The following is a 27,514-nucleotide window of genomic DNA, read 5'->3' on the forward strand; positions in this document are numbered from 1 at the left end:
TATCCCATCTCCGTCTTTCGTTTTAGAGGCGTCTGAGTAGATTACTATAGAGTTATCCTCTATTATTTGGATATAATCTTTATGCGCGGCTGCCTCTTCTTCTTTTGATTTCTTTGATATAGTGGGGATGGTGGAAGAAGCGGTAGGACAACGCAACACCGCATTCGTTCCGGATAGTCGAGTTTCCGGATCGCACATCATGCCAATTGCGCATAGTATTCGATCTCGGCCCCCAAAATTTTTCCTTGAAAGAAAAAAACGTGCCTTGCCGTCACCCTCTCAACAAAGAGTAGACCTGACAGTAATTGTGGACACCGCTTCGGTAGCTAGTCCATCCGATTGCGCGATGTGACACTATACAGCAAACGGGCAGAACACGGGCATGGTAGATAACAGCGCTTCCTTCGGTGTTTATTTTTTGTTGGATTGACCCTAAAAAACCTGATCGCAGAGTACAGTAGTTGTGTAATCTGCACGAAGGATTCCTACACCTAGATAACGGTCTGCACGGCTTGCGTTCCCGTCGTATGCATGCATAAAATCCTTGTGCGTATCGAATCGTACGTTAAGCTAGCCCAATGCCCGTTCAGACCGCATACGCGGTATCAGAAAGCAATATATTGTTAGAAACACCGACATAATCGCTTTCTTCCCGCCTTGCACAATCAAGCATTTCCCCCCAAGGCCCCAGGCAGCAGCAGGCGGGGGTGGTGGGCATAGCGGTCTGGAAAAAAAGCAAAAACAGCAAATGGTAAAGGGATAAGGGAAAGGGAAAGGGAAAGGGAAAGGGGATTTCAGTCAGCAAACTGGCGCGCGGCGATTATTTTTTAATGGGGCACGCCAACAGGGTTCCCGGGTTCTGGGGTTTGTATTCTTAGGGCGAGTTTTTGTGTTTTATCTTGCCGTCCAACGAGTGGTTTGGAAGGAAATCACGTTGGCGGTGACTACACTACACCTGCGTTTGCCAATTTATCGATTTCTCACCGGCGCCATGCAGGTCCTTTGATACAACGTTTGCTAGGGGGAGAGTTGTTGGGTTCAACCACCGAGCGAGCGAGCGGGCGAGGAGGGGGGGTTGCAACACATGTACGCCAAGTGTGCTATGGTACGATTAATTATTTGCTATGACGCGCATATGTCTAATTTGACGGCGGCGGCCTTGGAGAGAGTTGTGGTAATTTGAAGGGTGTGTGCTGGTGCTGCGCAGTGGGTGCTGCTGTTCCACAACGTATCACTAGTTTGCGATAGCGATGTTAGGCGTCACTATGAATGACCTACTGGTTGACGGGCGCCCTTACACATGCATGACACGCCGTCGCGCGCGCACCCCTTTTGTATCGTCTTTTGTGACGTATCAGATTGTCGTCTGCCGAGGGGGTGGGACGAGTGGATTGAATGGGGGCCTTGTCAGATTAGGAAAACCATAAAAAACAAACACCAGGAATTTTGCTGGTACACTAATCAGTGCGCTGAAACGGCCATGTTAGGGATATGCCCATCTCCCTATTGTCGTCTCTGTCTCTCTTCAGGTCCTGTAATGTAATAATCAGATGCACAACAAACGCCACATTTTCACCCGCTTTTAAAAAAAGCCACAGACGCAGTCCCTGATGAAACAGGTACAGGGTCGGGGTAAGGTGAGCAAAGAAAAAACAAAACAGTAAAGTCGGTACTTTGAACACAGAAGCAATTCAGAAGCGCAAATCCGGCACGATACCGACCGATGCCGTGTAGTTCTGAAAAAAAAAACAAAAAAAAACAAGAAGAATCCTCCTGCCGCATCGTATGCCGCATGAAGCAAAACAGGGAAAACTAAAAAGCAAGCCATCCACAATCCCGCTTCCGAAAAAGCAAAAAGGAACAACAAAAGAAAAAACTGTCCGGTTGAAACGGCCCACCCACCACCACAAAACAACCCCATCACACACATGCACTCTGCACTCATCCCACAATCAACCCCCCCTGTTACTGCCCTCGGAACCCTGTCCGTGTGGCCCACCTTACCAGCTTCCCCCCCTGTCCCCCCCCCACGCTACCACCAGCCATCCTAACCCCAATAACCTTACCCCATTCACGACCCGACTCATCCGTGTTTCGACTAGCGGATTCGTATTTGCATGTGTGTGCGCGAGAGAGCAGCTGTTGCACGCCTTGTTCACGAGCTGAACACACAAACACAAACAAAAAAACAGGGTAAAGCGTCAACGTCTTTTATCTTTTTTGCTGTTATCTCGGCGTCTTCAAGACTAAGGATACGAACGGTAGGGCGCTAATGGGGGGGGGGGGATACGGCCGATAGTACGGGCTGGCTTGCTGGCTAGCTAGCTGAACGGACAAAACACTCGACAAAGGGGGGGGGGGGAAACACCGCGGTTGAGTGGGTTGGGTGTTCTTTTGCCAATAGCGTCTGTAAGCTTTAGTTTGGCATGTTTGCGGCGCAAACAGCTTAGGATGTATGTGTACCACATGTAGATGGTGTTTGTTTGACTATACGGCAAAAGCTACATTGAGAGGCTGAAAAGCTATCTCGGCTTTAGGAAAAAAGGGTATAGAGTGCGAAATCGGGGGTAGGAAAGGGACGGCGGGCGTGCGCGAAAGGAAGCGCGCGAACGCCATACATTGGCCCAAAAGGTTTCGCGAACAAGACAAAAACGCCACACCGCTGTGTTTAATTTCGAGACGTTCTCGCAAAAGAAGATGATTTGAGATTCTTGGGTGGATTTGGCAAGCGCGTGGCTCGGGAGGGGCGGACGGGGATGAGCGAAAGGATTTGGGGCGGGTGGGGGGGGTGTGCATGTGTTTGTGTGTGGCTAAGGAAAAATAGAGTGTGCAGAGTGGGTTACTACAGCGAGATAATGCACATAGGGAGCGGAAGAGAAGGAGCGAGGCTTTGGTAAGTAGCAAGGACACGGGCTGTACTAGCCATGTGCTGCCCTTGCGATACGGTGGGGAATGCGGTGGAGGCAGTGGATGCGAGCGGAAGGGCTAACATGCTGGATTTGGATGGTTTATCGGTTTCGCACTCGGAAGAGGACATGTTGGCGAGGGTGCATGCGCAATTGGGCGAATCAAGGATACGTACATTGGCTGGATTGAGAAGACGCACGAGCGAGCAAGGTGCGCGCTTTTGGTATGAGTCCCGAAGTGTCCTTCTAGACGTGGCATGGAAGCCCTTTTTCTTGCCACCAGAGAACATGACGAAGCTGGGAGAATCTTTGCTGATTTCGTAAATTTTTGGGTGTGGCGTTCACAATTGTCCACAGCCTTTGCAGAATCTACAATGCAATGCCGGTACTTCAGACGAGCCGAGGTGGATCATTCGATTATGCAAGGCCACCAACGTAAGCCTGTTGCCAGCAGCAATCCCGTGTCAGACGGCATGTGTGAGAAGACAACATCAACAATAAGGAACGACAAAGGTCCGTGAAAGGGCCGCAAGGAGTATCAGCGTAAGATTTGTGGGGTTTGGTGGATGAACATGGATTAAAATGTAATTCTACAACTCAGTTTTTGGGCTTACCTCGTTTGTAAGAAAATGTGTATCGCGCGCTTCGAGTGTGCCCAAACAAGACGCGCCTAATGCGCCTCTATCATCCCAGTGTGCGATAAACGTCTAACGTGCCGTCGTGTGCCAATTATCCCCAAAAACCAAAAAATAAGCAAAACAACCATTCGGTAGTGTAAAAAAGACACGGGTGCATGCGGACCCGTGAAGATCGAAAGTGGTCAAAGATGCGCAAGCCATGTCTAGCACTTGCCGGCTTGCCACATTTTGACGGATTTGACAGTCATACCACGATCGGCGCCCTCGCCCCAGGTTGGGAGCCATTCATCCTTGGCTGTCGTGATTGTTAGTGGGGTTTCTCTACAAAATAACGGGAATATGAGGAAAACATACCATTCCAAAAGTCCCTAGGAGCGAAGTCGCTGCCATCGACCCACGGCTTGTTGCCTTCACCGTCAAAGAACCATCCGTTCTGCGCACCGACAGCGACGTTGAGAATGAGGTAGAACTTCTGGTCGAATGGTGCATTGAGGCCACCCTTGACCCACGGGTTTTCCACAAGAGTGCCATTTGCAGTAGTGACGCCGCCGAAGCCACCCTTCTTCCAAAGCTGGTTGTCCTCGGTGAACTTGTAGTACATAACCTGCTTGAGACGGGAATCGAGGAACAGGAACAGGTACTTCTCGGTCCACTCAAGTCCGAACGTGTGGTAGGTTGAAGCAAAGGTTTGGCGGCGGAAGAAAGCATTACCGTGTGTGTTAATGTAACCGTCGTGCTTGGAGTCGGGGCCCCAGTGGAGAGTCGAGGACATGAAGTCGTTGCCTTCGGGGTAAGGCCATGCGTTTCCGCGGAACTCAGCAATGTCGATTTCTCCGCTGCGGGGCCACTCGCCGTAGACATTTTCTTCAGGCATCATCCCTAAACATCAGTGTTAGTATCCATCGATATTGTGGCGCAAGTTTCATATGCAACGTACAGATGGCGGGCCACAACCAGTCACCCTTTGAGGTTTTGGCGACAACCTCGACACGACCGTACTTGATAGATTTCTTTCCTTTGGTAGTCATGCGTGCGGAACGAACAGGAGGAATGATGGCACCAGTGGTCGCGTTGGACCTGATGCTGCAGGATTTGTAGTCGGTCGAAGTGCAAGAACCGTCACCACCTGCCTTGGTGATGTTGAGCGTGTAGCCATCGACAAGCTGCTCTGCAGTGATGCCCGTGGACTCGGTCGTCAGAGTCGGAACAATGTGGAGACCCTCGGCATCAACATAGCTGTTCTTTGGGTCGTCGGTCGTCCAGTCGAACTCGCCATTTCCGTAACCACCAGTCTAAAGGTGGGTGGTTAATTTGGCGAAAGAGGAATGTTGACGTGGTTGCTTACCTGAATCTCGTAGCCCCAGTTGGCGGGGTCAATCTTTTCAAAGTTGTCATCCATGATGAGACATCCTTCGGGGACCTTGGCTTCATTGACACCTGTGTATGCAATGTAACCGGAGAGACCCAAGCCGATGACTATGCAGGCGAAGGTGATCCAGTTGCCAATCTTGGTGCGCTTTATCCTTGGGTCATCCTTCCATGGAAGCTCGCGCCTGGAATGATGGTCAGTTTGTGCGAAAGATTGAAACAAGCATATAGACAACATACTCTCCCCGTAGCCTGTAGCTCTTGAATGGTCGCGGTTGTTTCCGCAGTTCAGCATTGCCCATTTGGTTCGGGCCGAGTCCGAAGGAGAGGTTGGAGGGGTTCCTGGGCAGGTAGCTACCAGCTGTTGATTGATCGGTACGTCTTTGTGTCATGCCAGCAGGAATGCTTGGGACATCTTGGGATTGGGCCTCAGGTGCCGGAGCATCAGCCTCGGGGGCTTTCTTACTACGCTTGAATAGAGAAGGCATGTTTGGGCGGGAGGAGGGGGAGGAGTAACGAGTGTGGAGAGCAAAAGTCCAAGAAAGGCTCGAGTGGTGAGCGGGCCGGGACGAGGGAGTTTATTGCCGAATCCAACTCGAGTCGAGGAGATGGGGTTGAACAAGCGAAGCCGCGGCGGGAGACAGTGTTGAGAGGTAAAGTATCAATACCTCAGCCAAGCGGTCTGGCTTTTTTTGCGGCTCGCAAGAATCGATAGTAGGCTGGCTGGGCCGTCGTCGGGATGAGCGAAGTCTGACGGCTCTGCCAGTCTAGATTTAGAACATTCGACACATTCACCAGCACAAGTTGGCCTAGCCGACCTGATGGTTTCTGCATGCGCAAGGGGCACGACATGGGCTGTGGCTTGATACCAGGGCTGCGAGTAGACTAGCGCTCGCCTAGATGCAGGTACCTAGGTTGCTGCCGCTAAGATAAGCACGCGGCTAGTGTGACAGCCTTGCAGTCATCAGTCCAGGATGTGCCGCCACAGCACGTTTAGCGAAGCGACAGAGACTGCACCGCCCGTACTAGGCCCGAGGCTGAACGTCCACCATGGCGGCACAGGAGTCGGACGCCACGACGTATCCTTTCTCTTCGTGGTTCGTGCCTAGATTTAGCGCCCGGTCGATCTCGTCACAGTGCCGCGCGACTCATACCGACCTCTGCCTCCCCCTGCGAGTAGATCGGGCTCGGGGTCGAACTGGGGCACCAGCGCCCTCGCCCACTCTCTGGGACCGATACTAGTGGATAGACATCCCTCTACAAACCTGCATGTCGTAGATACGATGCCCATCCCCTCTCCGTATCTGCAAGTTTGTGGCCAGAATCCTGCAGCTCGGACGCTGGCCCATCGTCGTCGATTGACTTATCTCCAGGCCGGCTAAACACCGCGCTACCATCATGGTGCGTCGCACCTCGACGACTCCACCCCTGCCGTCTGACTCTGTCGACTAGAACCTGGCCTGACTCAAAATAGCCCGGGTGGGCATGGCGTCATGCAACAACCTCAAGGTTCGAGACAAACAGTCTGCGACGTGTGGCTGCCCAGTGGCGAGCTGCTTGATGTGCTGGACAGATGCCCTCAATCTAGCCAGGCCATGTTGCTAATCTTAACAACGGGATATCCGCCAGGGTCCTTATCGCTGCGACTGCGTGACAATGCGTCATCAAGGCTATCGTCTACCACGTTGGACCTGTGCTGTCAAGCTACACCACATTTCGGAAAAAATAAACGAATGATAAAACAATCTCACAGGGTCCTGGGCCCGCGTGAGTTCATGGCAATGGGTATGATTGTGTACGCTCACCCAGCAATCCACACGCGGCCCATTCTTCGGTCTCGGCCTGCAGCAACTTACCAGGATTTCGGCCTGGGTTACTGGCCGGTTTTGGATGGTCAAAGCACCTCCAAGTGGTCCACCATTTCCTTAGTCGCCGTCAAACTGAGGCTGGCTGGTAGATGGCGCTACCCAGTGCCGAGGACGATAGTTGCCTTTTGCAAAAAGTAAATTCTCCTCGTCGGGACAAACGTCGACAGCAGCGGTGGAGCTAATGTTTAGCCGCCACTTTGCTGGCTCAGGCACAAGCCTCGGAGATGCGAGCGACCATCAAACTTAGAGATGCCTCCTTTTGACCCCGATTTCGATCATGACAAACAATCTCAACTATCTTTAGGCCCATCAAGCACCCCTTCGTTATCGTTTAGTCGCCTTGCCCATCGTCCCGACACCGAGGCTCGCTGGGCGGAAGAGCGACCGGGGCGTGCACGGCAAGGTATGTGATTTCATGTTAGGATCGCTAGGTCCACCTGGTGGCCTGAGATTCCGCCCATTCTGGATTATCATGGCTGCACGGCGGCGTTTGTGACAGACGCAGTGACCCTTTTCGGGATGCTCGCGTAGGGACTCTTGTTGAGATTCGAACGTGCTAGACCAGGGGGGACGCCGACTATTCGATAGTGTGTAGCATGAGTGTATCTCTGACCGTGGTGGCTACGGGCTGGACCGGGGCGGAGCTTCGCGTAGGTGAAGGAAATTCTGTACACACTACCAGCTGTGCCGCCTTGATAACCTCTGCTCTGCGACCCCTTTGACTCGTTTTCAGTTCTTCACTCTTGTCATTCTTCGCAGGGCTACTTGCCCATTCCTTCGTTTTCGGGCTCTGAACGTCACGTTTGCCTCGTGGCATCCCCGTTGAGCCTTTTTTTACTATCGCTTAGCAATAACCCCCGTTAATCTTTACTCACGTACCGTAATTGTCGTGACATATCCAACATGTCTTCCGCCACCCCTTCCCAGGATGGGAACAGACCCGTCATCCCCTCAAGCAGGCAGTCGTTGAGTGACAGCGTCAGCGACTCGCGCTACTCGGTGCCCCAAACTCCCAATGGCCGACCTCCTGTGTCGCGGCCTTTGACCATGAAGATCGATGAGGATTCTAGATACCGTGCTGTAAGTATCTTCGCTCACACGTCACGTGCCATGGCGCTGATTTCCCCAGATCATCAAGCATCTCCACGCCAAGGCATGCTCTATGCGTTGGATGACTGCTGGAGCCCAATCACCTGGCTCTTGCGAAGGTGTCTTGATCCGTAAGGGTCAGGGAGAATATGTCTCGGAGCCCGTAACTGCAGACCAGGATCTCGTGGCTGCAGTCAAGAGAATCAACCCTGGTGTCGCTCTCACCATGAGCACCGATGGCACACAGGCCGTGTTCGATGTCCTCGAGCCCTTCGAAACCGAGTTGATGTTCCAGAACGGCTCCCAGATTCAAATATTCGAGTCCATGGCCGAAGTCGCTACATCTAGCACCATCCGCAAGTTCCAGTATGCTGCCCTCATCCGACAAGAAAGGCTCTTGCTTGTCTGGCACGACGACCTTGGTGCCATTCTTTCTCAGGCCATGGAAGTCGAGTCCAGGATCCTCGGTCTTGTCTGGGGTACAGCCAAGAACCCCTTCAGCGGTTTCGACAGCGCTGTTCAGTCCAGTGCAAACTCCACTCTTGGCGGCTCCACGATGGATTTCGATATGGGCAAGAAGGAAGACGTCGAAGTTTCCACCGAGGAAGTCGATGCCGACGCCGAGAAGGGACTAGGTCCCAAGGAATCACTTGCTCGTCCACTCATTTTCACCAGCTCCCTCTACATCGGTCTCGCCATGAGCTTGATCTTGGTTCCAGTCTTGGGACTTGGTAACAGGGCGCTGATCCTCGAGACCATGACTGACAAGTTCTACCCTCGTCTTCTGCTCATCCTTGTTGAACCATTCTGGATTGCCCTGGGTCTCTTCTTCGTCGTCGTCGTCCTGGGTAACATCTTCCAAGTTTTTGGTCCTATCACTGGTGTCCTGACCAACAGTCGTTTCCACTCTGCCATCAAGCCAAATCTTACTCAGGCCCGCTCTATGGGTTTCACCCCATCAACCATCACCATCCAGATGCCCATCTACACTGAATCTCTAGAGGGTGTCGTCAAGCCAACCGTAGCCAGTCTGCAAGCCGCCATCTCTCACTACGAATCCCGTGGTGGAACCGCACGTATCTTCATCAACGACGACGGTATGGCTGTCCGTTCTGAGGAGGACAACGAAAAGTTTCTGCGCTTCTACGAGAACAACAACATCGGATGGGTTTCGCGTCCCAAGCACAACCACGAGGGCTTCGTCCGCCGCGGAAAGTTCAAGAAGGCTTCCAACATGAACTTTGCTCTCAACACCTCCAACCGTGTCGAGGATGTCCTCCAGCAACTAGTCGACTCTCGCTACCCCGGCAACGCTTCCATCACCGAAGAGGAAGAGCTTACGCTATACCATGAGGCCCTCGACCAGGTTCTTGCCGCCGACCCTCGCGCCAAAGCTGGTGGTAACATCCGTATGGGTGAGATTATTCTCATCGTCGATTCCGATACCATTGTTCCCGAAGACTGCCTCATGTACGGTGCCGCTGAAATGTACCTCTCGCCCGAAGTTGCCATTGTCCAACACGCCACCGGTGTCATGCAAGTTTCCTGGGATTACTTCGAGAACGGTATCACCTTCTTCACCAACCTCGTCTACGCTGCTATTCGCTTCGCTGTCGGCAGCGGTGAGGTCGCTCCTTTCGTCGGTCACAACGCCTTCTTGCGCTGGCAGGCTGTTCAGTCTGTTGGTAACCCTCCCGAAGAGGATGGCTATGTCTGCTTCTGGTCTGAGAGCCACGTTTCCGAGGACTTCGATATCGCGCTTCGTCTCCAGATTGCAGGCAACATTGTTCGTCTTGCCAGTTACCACGGCCGTGGGTTCAAGGAGGGTGTGTCGCTTACCATCTTCGACGAATTGGATCGATGGGAGAAATACGCCTACGGTTGCAACGAGCTTGTCTTCAATCCCCTCCACACTTGGCTATGGAAGACCCCTTTCACCAAGCTCTTCCGCACCTTCCTCTGGTCCAACATTCAGCTTTCTTCCAAGATTTCCATCTGCGGTTACATCTTCTCGTACTATGCTATCGGATCCGCTGTTCCTCTTGGTGCTCTGAATTACTTCCTGGTCGGTTGGCTCAACGGTGAACTTGACAAGTACTACATCGAGTCTTGGAAGAGTAAGTCCATATCCTACCCTTCAATAGATCCACCACTAACATCACCTAGTCTTCGTCACCTTGTTGGTTGTATTCAACCTGATGTCCAACGCCTGCTTTGCCATCATGCGTTATCGTATCGGCGAGGCCAGCCTCATCGGTGCCTTTGCTGAAAACATCAAGTGGATGCCCTTCTTCATGGTCTTCTTCGGTGGTGTCTCGTTCCACATCCTGCTCGCCATCTGCTCTCACATGTTCTGCATCGACATGAGCTGGGGTGCCACAGCCAAGGAAAAGGACAACTCCAACTTCTTCGCCGAATTGCCCAAGATCTGGAAGCGCTTCAAGTGGATGTACATGCTCATGTTTGCCTTCATCGGTGGCATGATCTATCTCGGCTGCTTTGCTCCTCACGGCTGGGAGATTACCGGCATGACTGCTGTTGTTCCGTAAGTACCATTTCCTACTCCTACTTGATTGGCCTTTCGCTAACCCTGCTCAGTTGGTCCGTCACTGTCATCATGCACTGCCTGGTGCCCATCGTCCTCAACCCGTCCTTGACGGTCTTCAACTATTAAGTTCGTTTCATGATTAGATGATTTCTCTTTCTGTCGGATCAGCGGCTGTGGCGTTGGAAAATTGGCGGCCAGTTGGCATACTTGGTCGGGATATACGGAGTGGATTGTCGCATCTAAAAGGGCATCGTTTCCCTCATCATCATCGCCTTTACTAGACTCCCAAGGCCTTTCCTTGTTAATTTTTATTCAATATGAAATGGTATTTCTATACTCACAGTCGGTTCCACCTATTGGGGGCCTGCCTTGCTGTTCATTTGCCACTCAGCCCTACCCCACTTCGGAGGTGATTGTTTCGTGTACATTTTTTTCTCATCTCCCCGTTGTCGCAAGGTAATGGAGATGGACTTGAGATGAATATGAGTTGGTTGCAGTGTGTTGTGTCGTGATGGTGAACCGGATGTGTCGGGCAGCTCTGCGATATACATGAACCGGACATCGCAGGGCAGGCACGCGGCGGTCGGGGCTGGCTGAAAAAGTAACAAGGAGGGCCTCGACTGCGCGCACCACCTGCACACACTTCAGCACTCGCCTGGTCCATTTGTGCGCCATTATCGAGCCGTTGGGTGCGCCATGTGGTAAGACGAGCCGTCGTCTTTTTTTTGATAGGCTGACCGGATTCAAAATGCAAGTCTAGACTGCCACTTTAGCACACTCAACCATGGTGGGCGTCTTCAGCTTCAATTCTCGGTTCAAGCGCCCGACGCGCTCATGATCGGACATACACTTGAGACACGGCAACACCATCTATTGTAATCGGACTTTTACCAGATGGCTTCTCTTCTACACTGCAAAACAGTCTAGATTTCGCTTATAATTCTCTGGGCGTAATTCTGTACTATACAAGGCATCCCGATTCCGCCATGTGACACCAGTAGTGACTTGCGCGACCGATTCTGGGTAGCGCACGACACAGCTTGCCAACCACGAGCAGGTATACACATAGGGTTCACGAAGAAGTTGCATCGCTTCTCTCAGCCGGTAGCCCTACAGCTAAGCCCACTGTCTACGATGACGCAACCTCTCTGCCCAACGAGGAGTTGACGCATGATTCCAAGTCGTCTACTCATGTCCTTGACCTAAATCATACGATTTCCCGCTTAAGAGGTACAAAAATGGGGTTGGGAATGTCTTGTCAAGCCTTAGCTTCCGCCACATAAACTAGGGTCGTATGAGAATCCAGCGTCTTGCGGATCCGAGTGCCCCAGTGGCTTGTGAGATCCGGGTGACCACGGCTCAACAGCCATAGCTGAACCAGATCGAAGCGAATGGAACTTTGGCAAACCTGCGTACGACTTGTGAAACTGAAGCAGTCTGATGGGGCAATGAGAAGGCCAAAGTCACTCAAAAGGATGCTGAGACATGGCGCAAATCCTCGCCATTATAGCCTCGAACAAACTGGTTATTTGTCTGCTGGCGACAACACAGCAAAACTCCTTGCTGGTCTAATACCATGCTTAAACGAAGGGGTTTTCATACACATGAGTTGGACTTTTCGCTCAATCGTGCGGAGAGCGATGTCCGTGGGTGGTATTTCCTGAGTGCCATCCTTGACACTGATACGTGGGGGTGGAGCATCATGCAACACTTTCCTGCGATCAAAACACTGATTTTTTATATCTTTCATTAAAAGCTCCAGACTAGAGGAGCCACTGCAGTGCTGTCAGCAAACCCCATGTTTAACGCCTGCCCGAAATCGTCATTAGGAAGTCGACTTACTCGGATGGAGAATTATACACGATCGATAAGATTCTGCATTCTGTCCGCTCGGTTGATTCAATTGGACTATTGCAGAATCAGTAGTTTCTCCCTTTCATATATCTCTTACGTATCATGCGGAGGTTACATAAAGGAAGAACTAACACTGATAAGAGCTGAGCATGTGATGAGTTGATATGCATATTCACATAGTTTTGAGGCTCAATCGCATAACCATGGGTATTTGTGCTGAGGGGAGTGACTACAGGCAGCTGCGTTCTCTGGGAGAGGGGAAAGACCTCATGTCCAGCCTCACGCGTCAACTTGCGTTCTTCGTGTCCTAGTGCATATGAGATGGACAGGCTACCACCCAACTATTGATTACAGACGATCATCAAAATCTAGACGTAGCTCGTCTTCTACTCATTCTGCTTGGCATATCTAAGTGGCTTTCAATCCATATACCGGTCATGAGCACAGCCCTAGGCGTACTCCGGGAACTGCAATACCCCACCCCCGAATGACGTCCAACTCGAGCGCACAGTGAGCGAAATGACTACGACTCGCTCATTTGCAACTAGAATGAACCAGGCACCCGCGACTATATTGAAACCTTATCGGAACGCTAATCAAGTCTGAGTCTCGAGATTGTAGACTGATAGCTGGTGGATGTAAGGCTGTGCGCACTTTGAGGAGGCTTAGCCCACAAGAACACCTGGCATATCTCAAATCACCTTACATTTCCCATCGCATGTTTTTACTTCTTCCATTAGTATGTTAGTCTCTTACTAACGCAAGCTTTCACTTCGCTTGGAGAGCATAACGTGGTGGTGGCTGAGCCGAACCAAGGCGAAAGTCAGCCGCGGCTGACAGCAGGAACTGATTATTTATTGCTGGCAAGATTGCAATCTTCAATCTGTAATTCAATCAAACGTCAAAAATGGGTTGGTTTAGCAACTCCAAAAGCAGTTTCAAATCACCGTCAGTCCCATCTACCGACGCACCCGATTCCACACCGCCAGCGTCTACAATAGCCTATGGAGTGAATCCTCCTCATATATATCAATACCAACCCGGCTGTAGCCCTATTGCAATCCAAGTCTCAATAAAGGGGCCTGATGCGAGCATACCTCCGCAGTTAACCACAATTGATGAGGCGGTACCTTCAGCAGCGTCGGTAGAGGGCAGACCCAATAAAGTTCACGAAAACTCATTGATAACACACCGCCCGTCAGAGAGGATAGTAGAAACTGAAGACTCACGAGAGCATAATCCAAATCATACACGCCATGCTTCGGTCCAGCTCCAGCCTATGTCACCGGTCGATTCGGTAACGTCAAGTGACTTCAATCAATATGCACACCCTCGGCAGTCCAAAACCCCTATAGCGGACCAGTTATCTGTCCTACCTCCGACCCAAACAGTTAGTTCGCCGACTACCGGTAGCATGACCAAGCCAACATGCTCTTTGAACCTCATGTGCTACAGATCTGGCAGCCAGGGCTGCGTAAGACGCCAAATCCACGTACTAAGTCAAGCCCGGTTGGCCATATCTCGAGACGATTACTCCAGCATAGTTTCCATAAAGAATTCAGGTGGTTTAGTTCGAACCGATGAAGAGTTCTTCGCTGCCCTCCATCGCGAATACGAGCACCATATTTGCGGCTTCTGGCGACGATACCTATCGCTCAAGACGCTAAGACAGATTCGACTCTTATCGTATACGCCTTCGACCCGCCCGGAAGTCGTGCCGATGGATGACTTCACTCTGCAAGAAATGTTCTATGCGTACCAACACTTCAAAAACATAAAAACGGAATCAGAATGGATTGACTGGGTGTTCCGGCTTCGCCAGGAGGATCGCCGTCATGCTTTAGAGTTTGTGGAGGGCTGGAGCGGCTTTCGCATTGGCCTTGTTGGGTCAGTGCCATGGGTCGCGGCGACTGCAGTGGGTGTTGCGTGGATGGCAAGAGGTGGCGATGCACAGACGGCTTTTACGGTTGCTGGTTTCATTCTGACGGTTGGAACTTGTAAGTTATGACGGCTACTGTGAAATTTTTCCCTGCTTACTTGAGATAGCTTTACTTGCTCTGCTTGCTATTGTTAGCAAGATTGAGTCTTGAGTCGTACTGCTGTGGTCTTTTTCTTCTCATTTGGACTTTTCCACATTTTGCATCATATCCATGAGCGTAATTCGCTTCTTCTCCGCGGTGTCCAAGGGTATATTTTCTTGGCAGCCTAGGGTATCTTATTCGCTAATTACATATTGTGCGATCGCATCCGTTTTGAACGGGAAGTAGATGAAGCAGACGGAGCATAGATAAGTGACTTGCTTAGCGACTTTGTGCTGTTTTGATATTCAGTGGAGCGGTATAAGGCAATGTGTTTTGTGTTAGGAAGATGGAACGCGCCTGAGCAGCGAGATGGAGACGCTGCAGTGCTGGCAAGCTTTCATTGGGCCGTGTAAATCCTTCCAGGCAGCATATATGCTGGGCTGCGGCACAGTGTTATGCAGTGGATTTCTCTCTAACACCTGCATCTATAAAAGGATATCTGAAGAGGAGTGTACTCTCCATCATTGATTTCATCTTCATTACCGCCTTTTCGATGCTTACATATGGCCATGTCGCGACAGAATTCGCTTGTTGTCAGATCTGGTCGCAATGATACTCAACGGCTTGCCGAGAGGAGCGACTCTTATTGTTCTGAGTGCCTTAAGAAGGTTTTCAAGAAGATTCCATCGGACGACAAAGATTCGAAATTCCATCGGGATATTCATGAACTAATTGACTGCAGCAATCGATGTGAGCTGTGTAAATATATTTGTAATCTCTTTGGAAAACCTTACCTAGAAGATTTCATCGCCCGGGCCAATGAATTTAACATGAAGCCAGTAGAGACTCCTACTCCCGATACGGCTAACAACATCGTCCGTCTCGAGAGCGGCAGCTACACAACTTTATATCTCTTTTCCCGGGAACCGAGAACTGCACCGACATTAAACATCTCTCATGACACCAGAAGATCGATCTCGGATGTGAATGGACATTTCGATCACGCTGTTGTATACATACATCTTGTTCATTTGATTAGGAAAGTAAAAGATGCGAGGTCCTTTTTTCTTTATATGGAAGCTGGTATGCCTCGTGTGTTCTTAGTCAGAATAGCCAGAGGTTTCTAACCATTTGCAGGAAGAGCATTTAACCGCCCGATATGGAGTGGACTAGAGCCAGTCGATTTCCGATCACGAAGCGCAACGATCCGTGAATGGCTCACCGAATGCGAAACGTCCCATCCAAACTGTTGGAGGCCTCCGAAGCCAGACGTCCAGTTAGCAACACGTATACTCGATGTCCAAGAGCTTGAAACCGACCTTTACTCAATCAATCTCGTCTCAACTAAAGGAATTGACTTGCACAGTAGACCTTACATCGTCCTCACTCATGTATGGGGAGGTATAGAGCTGCCTTGTAAGACGACTAAGAGCAACATAGCGAAATACTATGACGAGGGCATTGGTTTTGATAATCTTCCGAAGACTTTTCAAGATGCCGTCCGCCTTACCGTAGCTATTGGGTTCAGGTACCTTTGGATAGACAGTTTGTGTATCATCCAAGATGACACAGAAGATTGGCAGCGAGAGAGTGCCAAGATGGCAGCAATCTATGGTACAGGTACTATTACTCTCTCTGCAACTAGTGCCGAAAATAGCCATGGAGGATGTGGCCTATCTCCAAAGATTCAGTCCGTAACTCGATTTTGCAGTACTGACCCCGGACGCCCTGACTTTGCCGTCAAGGAACAAGGTTTTTCTCTTCGTCATCCCTCAATCACCAGCAGAGGGGAGCTGCATGATGAACCGGTTTATAAAAGAGCATGGATACTGCAAGAAAAGATTCTCTCGCGTCGGGTTCTACATGCTACCTACTCTCGATTTGTGTGGAAATGTAACGTAATCACGGAGAGCGAAGATGGCCTTGTGTACAACCAGAAAACATATTTGCCTCCGGGTAAAGCATGGCGTACCTTGAATAGAGGGTTTCCACAAGAGATGCGCGATGGTGGTCATGAGGAACAATATGTCTTTGAGTTCGACTGGCGTTGGTGGATTTACGCGACCGATTACTCGAAGCGTGCCCTCACCCGTACGAGCGATCAATATGCCGCCCTGGCTGGAATTGTACAGTTTCATCAAGACATTTCGGGCGATCGACCTGTGGTAGGTCTATGGGAACGTCATCTTATAATTCATCTAGCATGGGAAGTAAGGCGCGATACTCAAGAGCATAAAACGCCTCTATATGAGCCAGCTGATCGTCGCCCAAGTTGGACATGGATGACGTTTACTCATGGCAGCGTTGAACTAAGTCCATATTTTGTATGGAGATATCTCGCAAAAAATGAATGGACACCAGAAAGTCTGGGTATGGTGTATCAAGCCCAAGTCTTGAGCACCGATATTAGGTGGAGCAGCGAGCCGTTAACATCTGACCCGAGCGGCAGCACCGTCAGCATTCGTGGGATAATGCGCCGCATGCGAAAGCCAAAGCCCGTTCGAACCGCCATGTATAGTCCGTTATGCCTAGACCCGGGAGTGTCTGACGAGAGGGGAGAAAATGGCGAATATGACACAATTGCTCTCTTCGCCTATGGGCTTAGACCGGGTTTGACGAACCAATCGCCAGTTGTAACGACTGTGTACTTAGTTGTTGAAGCGATAGGGGAGAAACACGCAAGCACTTACATGCGCATTGGGTCGATGCGTCTGACGGAAGATTTTGATTTGTATAGTGGCCGAGTATATAGGCCTGAAGGTGTTGCAATGGACATCACCCTTGTCTAGTTAAAGAGGTGACATATCACAACTGCTCGACATATGCACTGTGAGCATTGAAGTGGAGAAAAGAAAATGTCCAAGCCCGTACAATGTCATGTTGCGGCCGATCAGGTGGACAATCGTGTAGCTGATGGACCCCGCTACGTCAGCTCTAGGGCTTTGGCGGGGCAGCTCAACCAAGTTGAGAGCTGAAACAAGCGCTAGCTATACAAGACCCTCTCACTCCTCGTTGCTTTCACCTCTTCTCCAGTACTCTCCCATATCCCAACGTTTTTCTTTTGAATAAACACAAGAGCATACGAAGACACCAACACGATGCCGCAGTTCAGCGACATCTGGCTACCATGCCTGATTCTGCTTGTCTTTTGGGCTCGCCCCACCGCAGCTTTTGGTGCGGGCAACATCGCAAGCTTGAGCTCCATTGAGGGACAGAACTGGCGCCATGGAGATATTGAAGATACCCTTCTTACGCTGCTCATCAGCGGTCACACCGGCAAGAAATTCAGCAAGATGGACGTCAAGCGTGTCTACTTTGGCAACTGGCTGCGCGACTACTCGCAAGCAGTCGATGTGGGCACTGTCAAGATGGTCTCAGCAGAGGCGATTCGCATCCTACTATGGGTTCTTGGCTTCATGAGCTTCGGATACGGTACCAAGGAGTTTGAGGTTACCCGCGACCGTCTTGGCTGCTACAGGCCGGAGGAGCATATCGACAATCCCAAGGTCAGTTCTGCAGCCTACCCGATCGGACACACATACTGACCCTTCAGGACTATGCTGACAACATCGATGCCCGCGACTACGATCGTCGTCTACGAGCTCCTGTTGACGAACGTCGTGAGCTCAGTATCGATGAGAAGACTGGCCTGAAGAACTACATTGCCTCGGAAAAGTTGGGTATCACAACATCGGCTGGTATGGTCCGGGACCTCCTCACACGTTGCATTGATTTGGGTCAACGCTCTGGAGGACGAGGTCCCGACTTTTACGAAGCTCTGCGTCTTCTCGGTACCGCCACACACTGTCTGGAGGACTACGCTGCCCACTCCAACTACGTTGAACTTGCCTTGATCGAGATTGGTGTACATGAAGTTTTCCCCCACGTAGGTAGGAATGCTCGATTCTACGTCGAAGAAGCCAAGAAGGAGGTCTACCCCATCGTCACCGGTACCTTTGGTGGTGTCGATTTCTTGCACTCTGTATGCGGAGAAATTACAGACAAAGCTACCCAATCCGAGCTTCAGGAGCTTGAGGGTGCCATCTCCAACGCCGACAGGAGCAAAAACAAGAGCAAGATTAAGGAGCTCCTCGACAAGCTCCCAGAGGGCATCTTTGGTGGTAAAGATGAGGCTAGCAAGGCTGATGAGCTTGAAAGCAATGCCAACGCTACAGCCATGGGCAATATGCGCATCACCCCCAAGGAGCCAGAAGAATTTACTCAACAGATTGGGGAATTAGTCAAGCAGATCTACCCTATTATGGAGTTCCACGATGAGATTATGCAATCCATTTCTGAATTCATCGAGAAGATTCCCATTCTGCCGGACCTGATTGAGGAAGTCCAGAACCAAGTAACCATCTTCGTCTTCAGTCTACTTGCTCCCTACATCTTGCCTATTCTCAGCCAGGTAAAGACTGAGCTTGAAGAGGGCTCGACTGAGGTCATTGCAAGCTCTCGCGAAAAACAGCATATTGTCTTCAACGACGACGATTGCACCGACCCCACTCACAGTATGCTTTCCAAGGATCATTTTTCTAACATCCTCAATGAGCCTGCTGGTCGAGTAGCTTCAGCTACGATTGCCTGGGCTGTACCACAAATTGTCAAATGCTGGGATGGCCAAGCAGACCCTGACAGGACCATTAGCACCATCATTAAAGGTGTGTTCCATCACCCTGCCTGTGTCGAAGCGGATGGAAGGGCAGAGTATACCGAAGGCCGCCGCATCATGTTCAGAACTGTCGCAGAGTGGTGGAAGGCTCAAGACCAAGGCAGTCTGCGTGAGAAGCTTAGTCGCGAGGGCGTAGAAACTGGTCAGAATCACAAGGCTGATATGCATGACAAGGGGCACGGCTGCGGTAAGCCTCTGGGTATGGCCAATAACTTCGGCCCAGCAAGCAGTAAGACGGGTACCAATGCACAGATTCAACAAGCGTCCGATCATGTGGGCAAACTTGCAGGTGAAGCTGTTGGCGGTGGTGCCCTCGGCGGTATTGTTGGGGGACTCGTTGGTGGTATTGGAGGCTCTATTCTCGGAAACGCTTTCAATGAGCAGGAGAGGAAGAGCCACAAAGAAGAGAGCTATGGCAACGACGGCTCCTACACTCAGTCTTACTCAGAGACGGGGCACCACCAGGCGTCCTCATATGGTGACAGCGATCGCTACGGAAGTGCCCAGTATCAACAGACCCAGTACCCAGGTGGTGGGCGTCGGGAAGAGTACTCTCGTGAGGAACGAGACGACCGTGGCGGATCGTACAGTTACCAGCAAAGGGTTGAGACCTCAAGCTATAGTGGATCTGGCGGATACGAGCGTCATGAAGAGCGTCGTGTTCAGCAAGGAAGTGAATGGCGTTCTGAAGAATCGCGTGAGGGTTTCGACCGATCAGGACAATACTATTCGGAAGAGAGAGAGTAAGTAGCTTACTCTTAACGTTGCAGACATGGACTAACATTTGATTAGGCGACGCGGTAAGTCCAAGAAGCATGACGACGATGATTCCAACGACTCAGGCGACGGAGATTCCTATGAGAAGCGCATGAAGAAAGAACGCAAGCAGCGTGAAAAGGATGAAAAGAAGCACCACAAGCACCACAAACACCACAAACACGGTAGTCGTTCTGGAGACTCGGATGACGATGCTGACAAGCGTCGATCAGGTTCGGGAGAATACAAGCGTCGCTCCCGCTCTCGTTCTCGTGAGCACGAGCGCCGCCGTGAAAAGAGTGGCAGTCGCTCGCCCAAGCGTTATTCGGGCGGTCACAGCCAGGAACAGCGCTATGGTGAGGAATCAGGGTATGGTCGCCGACAGCAAGACTACGGCCGTGAAGAGTCATACAGGTATGAAGATCTAGGATATGGCATTGACCCTAGAAACAATAGCCATGAGCAGTCTCAGAACATTGCTGACTCTTACAGTTCCAGCGGATACGGTCGTCAAGAAGAATCAGGCTACGGTCGTCAGGAAGAGTCGGGCTACGGTCGTCAGGAAGAGTCGGGCTACGGTCGACGAGAAGAGTCGGGCTATGGCCGTGAGGAGTCTTCTCGCTATGGCAATGAGTCTTCTGGGGGATATGGCCGTTCCGAAGGCCTTGAGTACGGTGGCGAGCGCCCCGAGAGATCATATGGCGCTTCCGGCGTGCCAGGAGGCTTCGGTGGAGATGAGGATGAATATGGCCAGAGGAGACAAGAGTATGGCTCAGGCAGGTCTGGTGGTCAACATGGTGGCTCCGGCGGATATGGGGATGAGGGTTATGGAAGGCGATACTAAGTGTGACGTCCCACAGGCGGGGTGTCTCATGCTTATGTGCTGTGCTTGGAGCACCATGATGACTTTATTGTAGTACCTGAGTAAGCACTTAGTGCAAATGACTGATGACTTATTGCCAGGAATGATATGCAATTCTTTGAAGAGTGTACTTGTGCTACGTGACACATGTAACTTACATACGAGATATATGCACAAATCGTCATTTCTTAGAGACTCGGTCTTGCCTTTGGCTTTCCCTAAACGATGTAATCTGGTTGTTTATGTATATTCACGTATTCTCTCTTTCTCTATGGTATCATGAGAAGGTCAATGAATGGTGTAAATGTCAGACGGATTGAACAAGAGAATGAATTGAAAGGATCGACGTGCTTCATCTAGCACCTGAGTTTTGCAGATGCTGAGGCAATCGAACATATGCACAGTTATCTTCATTGATTCTTATTTTTTTTTGCTACCAGACTGAATATATAGGTAGTGAAAACTAAGAATAGTGTGTTTTATTTCAGAAGATAGAATAGCAACAGTGGCTGGTCCGTTGTCGTTGCAAATGTACGAATACGCAGAGCATGTGAAGGCGAGATGAGCGTGACCTGATGCGCGCAGCTTAAACGCGCTAGTATCAAGCCGGGACCATGTCAACCCTCACGTTGGAAAGATTGACCAGAACGCGCCAACGTCACTAATTCCACCCTGCTGTGTTTCTCTAGTCATTTGTTTTAACTGTGGCGCCGAAAAAATGACGAGCATTGACGAGCTTTTCAAAGGCGCAAACGGCTCTTCAAAGCGCAAGTTTGAGAACCCAAACGAAGCCGATCCAACGCAATCGTACAAATCCGCGAAGCTAAACGGAAATGGCGACGTAAAGGGCTCAGCGCAAGCCTCAGTAGCCGACGAAGAAGACGATGACGAGGCTGGCCCTTCATTACCACCGGATTTCGACGACGGCCCAGGCGACGATGACGAAGGTCGATTCTTTGGCGACGGTTTGGACGAGAATGCGCGAGATGCCATGGAATACATTGATGCGCTAGATGGCGGCGAGGCGATAGGAGAGGAAAAGTACGATGTTCCCTGGGTGCGCAAACTAGCGCTCAACTTTGAGAAGAAGGTCAACAAGAATGCTTCGCTACGCGCAAAGTATGAATACGATCCTACAAAGTTTATGGAGTCGGAGGGCGATTTGGATGAAGGCATAAAGGCGCTGAGCATACTGTCAGAGCACCCGGAGCTATACGAGGAATTCGCAAAGAGCACAGCAGCGTCAAAGTTGGTGGAACTACTAGCGCATGAGAACACAGACATTGCAATCGCTGCGATTGAAATGATATCGGAGCTCACAGACGAGGACGTGGGAGGAGAGCAGGAGCAATGGGATGCGCTTGTGGTGGCATTCATGGAGGCAGACTTGGTCAGCCTGCTCATCTCCAACTTTTCGCGCTTCGACGAAACCGACGAGGCCGACGCATCTGGCGTGTACAATTCGCTCAGCGTAATCGAGAATCTACTGTCACAACCAGCAAATACAGACTTGATAGGGAAGGAAACCACGCTACTAAAGTGGCTACTCGACAGAATCCAAAAGTCCGAGAAACCAACATCACAAAACAAACAATACGCCGCCGAGATCCTTTCCATCCTCACACAATCTTCGCGACCGAACCGAAACCACGTCGCCGAAGCCAATGGCGTCGAAATCTTCCTCACAAATCTTGCGCCATACCGACGAGATGACCCAGAAAGAGACAGCTACGAAGAAGAATACATGGAAAACCTCTTCAACTGCCTCTGCTCCATCACCGAAGAGCCCCTTGGCAAATCCAAGTTCCTCGAAGCCGAAGGCGTAGAACTCTGTCTCCTTTTCATCCGCGACGGCAAAACAAGCAAAAGCCGCGCTCTAAAAGTCCTCGACCACGCCTGCGGTTACGCCTCAGATCCCACACCAGACCCCTCCTCCAACAACAGCAAAGGCAAAGCCGCCACCCAAGACCAAGACACAGCGCCCTTAACCAACAGCGCAATGGCCGTCTGCGACAAAGTCGTCGAATCCCGCGGTCTCAAACCCTTATTCTCAACTTTTATGAAGTCCAAGAAACTAGATCCCCAACAAACCGAACACATCCTTTCGATCTTCGCCTCCCTCTTGCGTTCGCTACCCGGAAACTCCGACTCGCGGTTCCGCCTCCTCGCCAAGTTCCTCGAGAAAGATTACGAAAAGATAACTAAACTCGTTTCCCTACGACGGGATTACGTAGCCCGCCTTGCGGCATTCGATGCGCGGAGCGCTACGCTGAAGCAAGGGTTGAGCGGCGAGGAACTGGAGGAGTGGGAGTTGGAGAATACAACGGAGAGGTTGGGCGAGGGCCTGTATTGTTTGGAGCGGATTGATGCGATTCTCGCGTGGTTGGTGGCTGAGGATGCGGGAGCGAAGAAGGCGGTGCAGGAGAGGTTGGCGGAGAGGGATGAGGGGTTGGCGGATGTCAAGAGGACGTTGCAGGCGCAGTTGGATGGGGTGTTGGCGGTGGAGAAGGCCGAGAGGGATATGTTGGAGGCGTTGGTTGGATTCTTGGAGTAGAGAGGCGGGGAGGTTGGATTTGTATGATTATGTGTGAGGGGAGTTTGGAGAGGCGCGTGGGATACCTGATTGCTATGATGAGAGCTTGGAATAAGGAATGTAAGCTTCATGCGTGTTGGTATCGTGGTGATACTAGATCTCTGATGTATATAGCCAGTTGATCAAATGCAGACTGATGCTTTGCCCAGGTAAAATAGTTCTCCATACCAAGTCATGCTAACCCATGCTCTTCGTCCATCTCTTTTTGTTCTTTTCTCACTTTAAACTTCATGCAGACATCAAAACGGAACCTTAGCGAACCCTTCCCTAGACACCCATCTACCCCTCTGCCTCAAACTCATACGCGTTCGACTTATGCTTGGGTTCAAACTTGAAGTTCTCATGAGCCGGACCAAGGAACATTTCACTGTCACACCGTTAGCCACCCATACAATCTTCCTAATCACAACACAAGGAACATACCTAATCTTGATCCAATCCTTATAATGTTCACTCGCCATCAAAGTCTCCAACTCATTGCGTCCCCTAAATCTCGGCGGGCGGTCATTAATATGCGGTGGCAAATGCTCCAGCAAGCCCACAGGCACGTATCGATGCGCAAAGCTCAGCCACTCGAGCAAAAAGCGGCGTGTAGTCCCGATTCCCATTTCATCGGATCCCCAAGTCTGAAGACCGTATTTTGTGAACTTCTCGATGTAGGACAGGCGTTCGGTGGCGGACTTGTCGAGGTACTGGCCCTTTTCGATTTCCTCAAAGAGCCAGGGTTTGATGAGGGCGCCGCGGCCGGCCATGACGGTGTCGACTTTTGCGTTTTCGAGGTGATTGTAGTAGTCGATGTGAGAGTAGCAGTCGCCGTTGCCGACGAAGTAGACGTGGCCGCCGTTTGCGAGGTCGCGAGGGTCGGCTTCGGCGATGGTGTCGGTTCGGGCGTCTTTTTCTTTGCGTAGGCGGTTGATGAGGGCGGAGCACTCGGCGATGTAGGACCAGTCGGCACTCTTGGTGTAGCGCTGTTGCTTACTGCGGCCGTGGAGTGTGATGGCTGCGATGCCGGATGTACCTTTGCCGGATTCGACGGCTTCGTGGCCTCCTAGGACGAGACGCTTAATGAGTTTCTGTGCGGTGGGGTGGTTGTCTTTTGTGCCCATGCGGATCTTGACGGTGATGGGGACTTCTTTAGAGACGTAGGTCATGCCGCGGAGGATGTGCTCTAGTTTTGCTTCGCTGTCTAATAGTGCGGAGCCGCTTCCTTTTTCGCAGACGAGGTTGATCGGGCATCCACAGTTAAGATCAATGGCTCGTAGTTTAGGGCAATGGTCAGTTAGTACTTCGACGGTTTTTGTAGCCAGCCATGGCTTGTTCGCTGCGATCTGGGCACCAAACTTGAGGTCGGTAGAATTGTCATAGCCCTGAACAACAGTGTTCTTTGCTAGGAACTTTGGTGGGCTGATCTCGGATTCGTGAGCCTTCATGAGTGCCCATTCGCCTTTATCACCTTGGATCAGAGGCATGCCCATGGCCATTTCGCTCCATGTCACTTGGCAACCAAAGTCTATACAAAGTCGTCGGTAGGGCAGGTTACCCTGGGTAGTAAGAGGTGCGAGCATTGGCGTCTCAGGTCCGTAGTATAGTCTTCGCTTCTCGGATGGTCTGAAAGGCGCTTCGACATATTCTGCCCTGCGCGCTTCCTTCTCCTCCTTAAGAATCTCTGGGTCCATCTGAGCAGCATCAAACATGTCTCGTTCGTTCCGGCTATTGCTTTCAATCCATTGCAGATATTGATCAGACCGTGGTGTGCCAATTTTCCGTCTAGACAGGCCAAACTTGACCTCCTTGGGCACAATATTGACAACTTCAGCTTCAGCCTCATCGTCATCGCCAGATAGCTTCGCCTTGAGTTCGGCATTCTCTTTCAATACCAGTTCTTTTCTACCGTCCTCGGTGGTACGCTCTTCAGAGTGACTGCCAACAAAACGGCATTTCCAACCAAAGTGACAGAATCCTTTGACGGCATAAATTGGGCACTGGCCATCAAAAGTGGTCAAGTCTTCTCGTCGGCCCTCCTTCAGGTACTTGCGGAGGTCATGTTCAAACTTGCATTTTTCGCCAAATGGACAATCCTTAGGTGAAAATTCATTGTACTGTGCGCGAGTACCGCAGAGAGGTATCTTGTCGCGCGAGCTTCCAAAAGTACGACTGGTATTTTGGCCTTTTTGCTTCTTTTCTTTCTTGTTCTTGCCCTTGCCTCTAGGCGCATCGCGGGCATCAGTCTTGGGAAGGCCTTCGGATTTGTGGTCAGCATCAGCCGCCTCAGCTGCGTCGTCGTCAATCACATTATCCCCTGTGTCGGCTTTGTTGTCGTTTCGATGTATCAAGAATCTGGTGTTCTTAGCACGTGAGTCCCTCTATGTTGGTGATGCAGCATACTCTGCCTTGATGGGCGCAACACCCTTGACCCGCTTGAAAGAAGTGTCAGTAGCACCCTCAGATTCCGGGGTGCTCGTTCTAGCTCTCTTCTTTGGACTCGAGGGCGCCTCGAATTTTACATCAACCATGCCATTGCCACCATTTATGCCGTTGGAATCGGGTGCGACGCCGCCGTCGGTTGGCTGGTGGGCAGGTTCGACCCCATTTCCATTGCTAGTAGACATTTTGTGGCGCAACGAGAAGCAGGTTCTTGATATGTTGTTGGCGTTGGCGCTCAATAGAGAAAAGCACTCGCTCAAAAAGTGAGTGCAAATACGGCCACAAGAGGCTAGACCGGCGGCGGCCCAAGCGCTAGTGAGCAAGCCGGGACTGTGACGTAGAGCTTCATAACTAGGCACCCTGCGGCTCCTACATCAGATTCGCGTCGCCAGTTCCCACTTTCCCATCATCTCTCCTCCAATCCTCTTAAACCCTCGATCTCTTCATCACATCCCTTCTGGTTGCTGCGTTTGTTTGCAAATCAGCTCTTCTCAGCTTCATTGTTGGTTCCGGTCAACCCCGCTCCCACACAAACACCAGTTCGCGTCGTGCGAATATTACCACGTCACCAACAACATGACGCTCTACTACAGTCTGGTAAGCTATCCTCTCACTTCAATTGCCTCCTTTCCTAGCACAACGATGCCCTGGCTATCTGGTGTTCGATGCTCGCGTGCTCTGTTCACGTTGCTTTTGGAAACAGAATGTGGCCTGATGCTGACTGCCTCCTGCTTCTAGGTCTTCCTCCTCTTGGTGACAGAGATGCTCATCTTCTGCGCCCTCATTGTCCCCCTGCCGTTCACATGGCGCCGCAGGCTCTTCACCTTCATTTCGGAGAGCCCGATAATAGCGAAATTACAATATGGCATGAAGGTATGTGGTGGTAGTACAGCCTTACACAAGACACGTCTGACATGTGTAGATTACGTTCATCTTCATTCTCATACTGTTCATTGACAGTGTGAACCGCGTCTACCGCGTACAAATTGAGCTTTCCGGCTCAGACGACCAGGGCCGCTCAGGGTAAGTCGACAAACATCTCTGTTATGCTGCAAGACTAACACCTCAAGAAGTGTCGCTGCTGGAGGTATCGAACGCATGGAGGTCCAGGCTCGCAAGTTTTACTCGCAGCGCAACATGTACCTCTGTGGTTTCACCCTCTTCCTTTCGCTCATCCTCAACCGCACTTACGTCATGATCCTCGATGTTCTCCGTCTCGAAGAGGAGGTCAAGAGCCTAAGGGGTGACCCCAAGGCTAACAAGAACTCTGCCCTGAAGAACGCCGGTGGCCCTGGCGAGGTTGGTGCTCTCAGGAAGGAACTCGAGGCCAAGGACCGTGACATGGAGAACCTGAAGAAGCAGGTTGAGAACATGCAGAAGGAGTACAACCGCATGGGCGATGAGGTTGCTGGCAAGAAATAGACGAACATGAGCAATTTCGAACGGATAAGGAGAGCAAGCCACAGCTATGCCGACATGGCGGAACACGCAGGTCGGTACTGACTCCACAAACGTCTGGGAGAAGAATCATCAGTCTATGATTACGGCTGCAAAATTATTGTCGGACAAACAAGGCGCTTTTCGAGGATACACGTTATTACAGTATTGTTGTTTGGGTGCCAGGGCTAGTTAAGGTAGCGGGAAAAGAGCATTAGATCGCTTTTGCTGTTGGCATGGGAATTTGATAGCCATGCATGATGAGCATCTTTTTACTTAATCAATCTTGTTGGTAACACGGCGAAGCTTCCTGCAAGAGTGCATTTGGTGTTGACGATGGTGGGGGTTTTCTTTTTATCCCTTTTGCCCACTCACTTAACCCAAAGATCCGGAAAGGCCGTACTCGTTAAGCAAAGGATATTATCAAGGTGACTGTACCAAACCTATCTAATCTATGCCGAGATTGTTTGCAGGT

At 51.0% G+C, this 27,514-nt stretch overlaps 12 protein-coding genes across 12 annotated transcripts; 8 read left to right on the forward strand and 4 right to left on the reverse strand.

Annotated features, from left to right (window-relative positions):
- COCCADRAFT_105722 (uncharacterized protein) lies at positions 1-198 on the reverse strand (the record flags this gene model as incomplete). The annotated part of the gene is made up of 1 exon (XM_007717754.1): positions 1-198. A coding segment is annotated over one exon (198 nt), but the record flags the coding sequence as incomplete, so codon positions are not given.
- A 2,726-nt stretch (positions 199-2,924) lies between these two features.
- On the forward strand, positions 2,925-3,427 carry COCCADRAFT_29225 (uncharacterized protein; the record flags this gene model as incomplete). The annotated part of the gene is made up of 2 exons (XM_007717751.1): positions 2,925-3,117; positions 3,264-3,427. 2 exons carry the CDS (start codon positions 2,925-2,927, stop codon positions 3,425-3,427), a joined length of 357 nt encoding a protein of 118 aa, XP_007715941.1.
- A 320-nt stretch (positions 3,428-3,747) lies between these two features.
- On the reverse strand, positions 3,748-5,400 carry COCCADRAFT_105720 (glycoside hydrolase family 16 protein; the record flags this gene model as incomplete). The annotated part of the gene is made up of 5 exons (XM_007717755.1): positions 3,748-3,839; positions 3,899-4,423; positions 4,482-4,836; positions 4,890-5,097; positions 5,153-5,400. 5 exons carry the CDS (start codon positions 5,398-5,400, stop codon positions 3,748-3,750), a joined length of 1,428 nt encoding a protein of 475 aa, XP_007715945.1.
- A 2,283-nt stretch (positions 5,401-7,683) lies between these two features.
- COCCADRAFT_105724 (uncharacterized protein) lies at positions 7,684-10,543 on the forward strand (the record flags this gene model as incomplete). The annotated part of the gene is made up of 4 exons (XM_007717756.1): positions 7,684-7,860; positions 7,910-9,986; positions 10,036-10,414; positions 10,468-10,543. The coding sequence occupies 4 exons, from the start codon at positions 7,684-7,686 to the stop codon at positions 10,541-10,543; spliced, it is 2,709 nt and encodes a 902-aa protein (XP_007715946.1).
- Positions 10,544-10,592: 49 nt separating this feature from the next.
- On the forward strand, positions 10,593-10,877 carry COCCADRAFT_105754 (uncharacterized protein; the record flags this gene model as incomplete). The annotated part of the gene is made up of 1 exon (XM_007717757.1): positions 10,593-10,877. A coding segment is annotated over one exon (285 nt), but the record flags the coding sequence as incomplete, so codon positions are not given.
- A 2,301-nt stretch (positions 10,878-13,178) lies between these two features.
- Positions 13,179-14,361, forward strand: COCCADRAFT_8088 (uncharacterized protein; the record flags this gene model as incomplete). Its single annotated transcript, XM_007717747.1, has 2 exons — positions 13,179-14,268; positions 14,318-14,361. 2 exons carry the CDS (start codon positions 13,179-13,181, stop codon positions 14,359-14,361), a joined length of 1,134 nt encoding a protein of 377 aa, XP_007715937.1.
- A 488-nt stretch (positions 14,362-14,849) lies between these two features.
- On the reverse strand, positions 14,850-15,005 carry COCCADRAFT_105731 (uncharacterized protein; the record flags this gene model as incomplete). The annotated part of the gene is made up of 1 exon (XM_007717758.1): positions 14,850-15,005. One exon carries the CDS (start codon positions 15,003-15,005, stop codon positions 14,850-14,852), a length of 156 nt encoding a protein of 51 aa, XP_007715948.1.
- Positions 15,006-15,122: 117 nt separating this feature from the next.
- Positions 15,123-17,081, forward strand: COCCADRAFT_105747 (uncharacterized protein; the record flags this gene model as incomplete). Its single annotated transcript, XM_007717759.1, has 2 exons — positions 15,123-15,375; positions 15,430-17,081. The coding sequence occupies 2 exons, from the start codon at positions 15,123-15,125 to the stop codon at positions 17,079-17,081; spliced, it is 1,905 nt and encodes a 634-aa protein (XP_007715949.1).
- A 309-nt stretch (positions 17,082-17,390) lies between these two features.
- Positions 17,391-20,567, forward strand: COCCADRAFT_105758 (uncharacterized protein; the record flags this gene model as incomplete). Its single annotated transcript, XM_007717760.1, has 3 exons — positions 17,391-17,798; positions 17,846-19,710; positions 19,760-20,567. 3 exons carry the CDS (start codon positions 17,391-17,393, stop codon positions 20,565-20,567), a joined length of 3,081 nt encoding a protein of 1,026 aa, XP_007715950.1.
- A 736-nt stretch (positions 20,568-21,303) lies between these two features.
- COCCADRAFT_8090 (uncharacterized protein) lies at positions 21,304-23,139 on the forward strand (the record flags this gene model as incomplete). Its single annotated transcript, XM_007717748.1, has 1 exon — positions 21,304-23,139. The coding sequence occupies one exon, from the start codon at positions 21,304-21,306 to the stop codon at positions 23,137-23,139; it is 1,836 nt and encodes a 611-aa protein (XP_007715938.1).
- A 318-nt stretch (positions 23,140-23,457) lies between these two features.
- On the reverse strand, positions 23,458-25,787 carry COCCADRAFT_29232 (uncharacterized protein; the record flags this gene model as incomplete). Its single annotated transcript, XM_007717752.1, has 3 exons — positions 23,458-23,545; positions 23,602-25,515; positions 25,564-25,787. 3 exons carry the CDS (start codon positions 25,785-25,787, stop codon positions 23,458-23,460), a joined length of 2,226 nt encoding a protein of 741 aa, XP_007715942.1.
- A 391-nt stretch (positions 25,788-26,178) lies between these two features.
- COCCADRAFT_105742 (uncharacterized protein) lies at positions 26,179-27,024 on the forward strand (the record flags this gene model as incomplete). The annotated part of the gene is made up of 4 exons (XM_007717761.1): positions 26,179-26,199; positions 26,341-26,475; positions 26,525-26,625; positions 26,676-27,024. 4 exons carry the CDS (start codon positions 26,179-26,181, stop codon positions 27,022-27,024), a joined length of 606 nt encoding a protein of 201 aa, XP_007715951.1.
- Between the last annotated feature and the right edge of the window lie 490 nt (positions 27,025-27,514).

Source organism: Bipolaris zeicola (genome assembly GCF_000523435.1).
Source record: "Bipolaris zeicola 26-R-13 unplaced genomic scaffold scaffold_194, whole genome shotgun sequence".
In the NCBI taxonomy this organism is placed as follows: domain Eukaryota; kingdom Fungi; phylum Ascomycota; class Dothideomycetes; order Pleosporales; family Pleosporaceae; genus Bipolaris; species Bipolaris zeicola.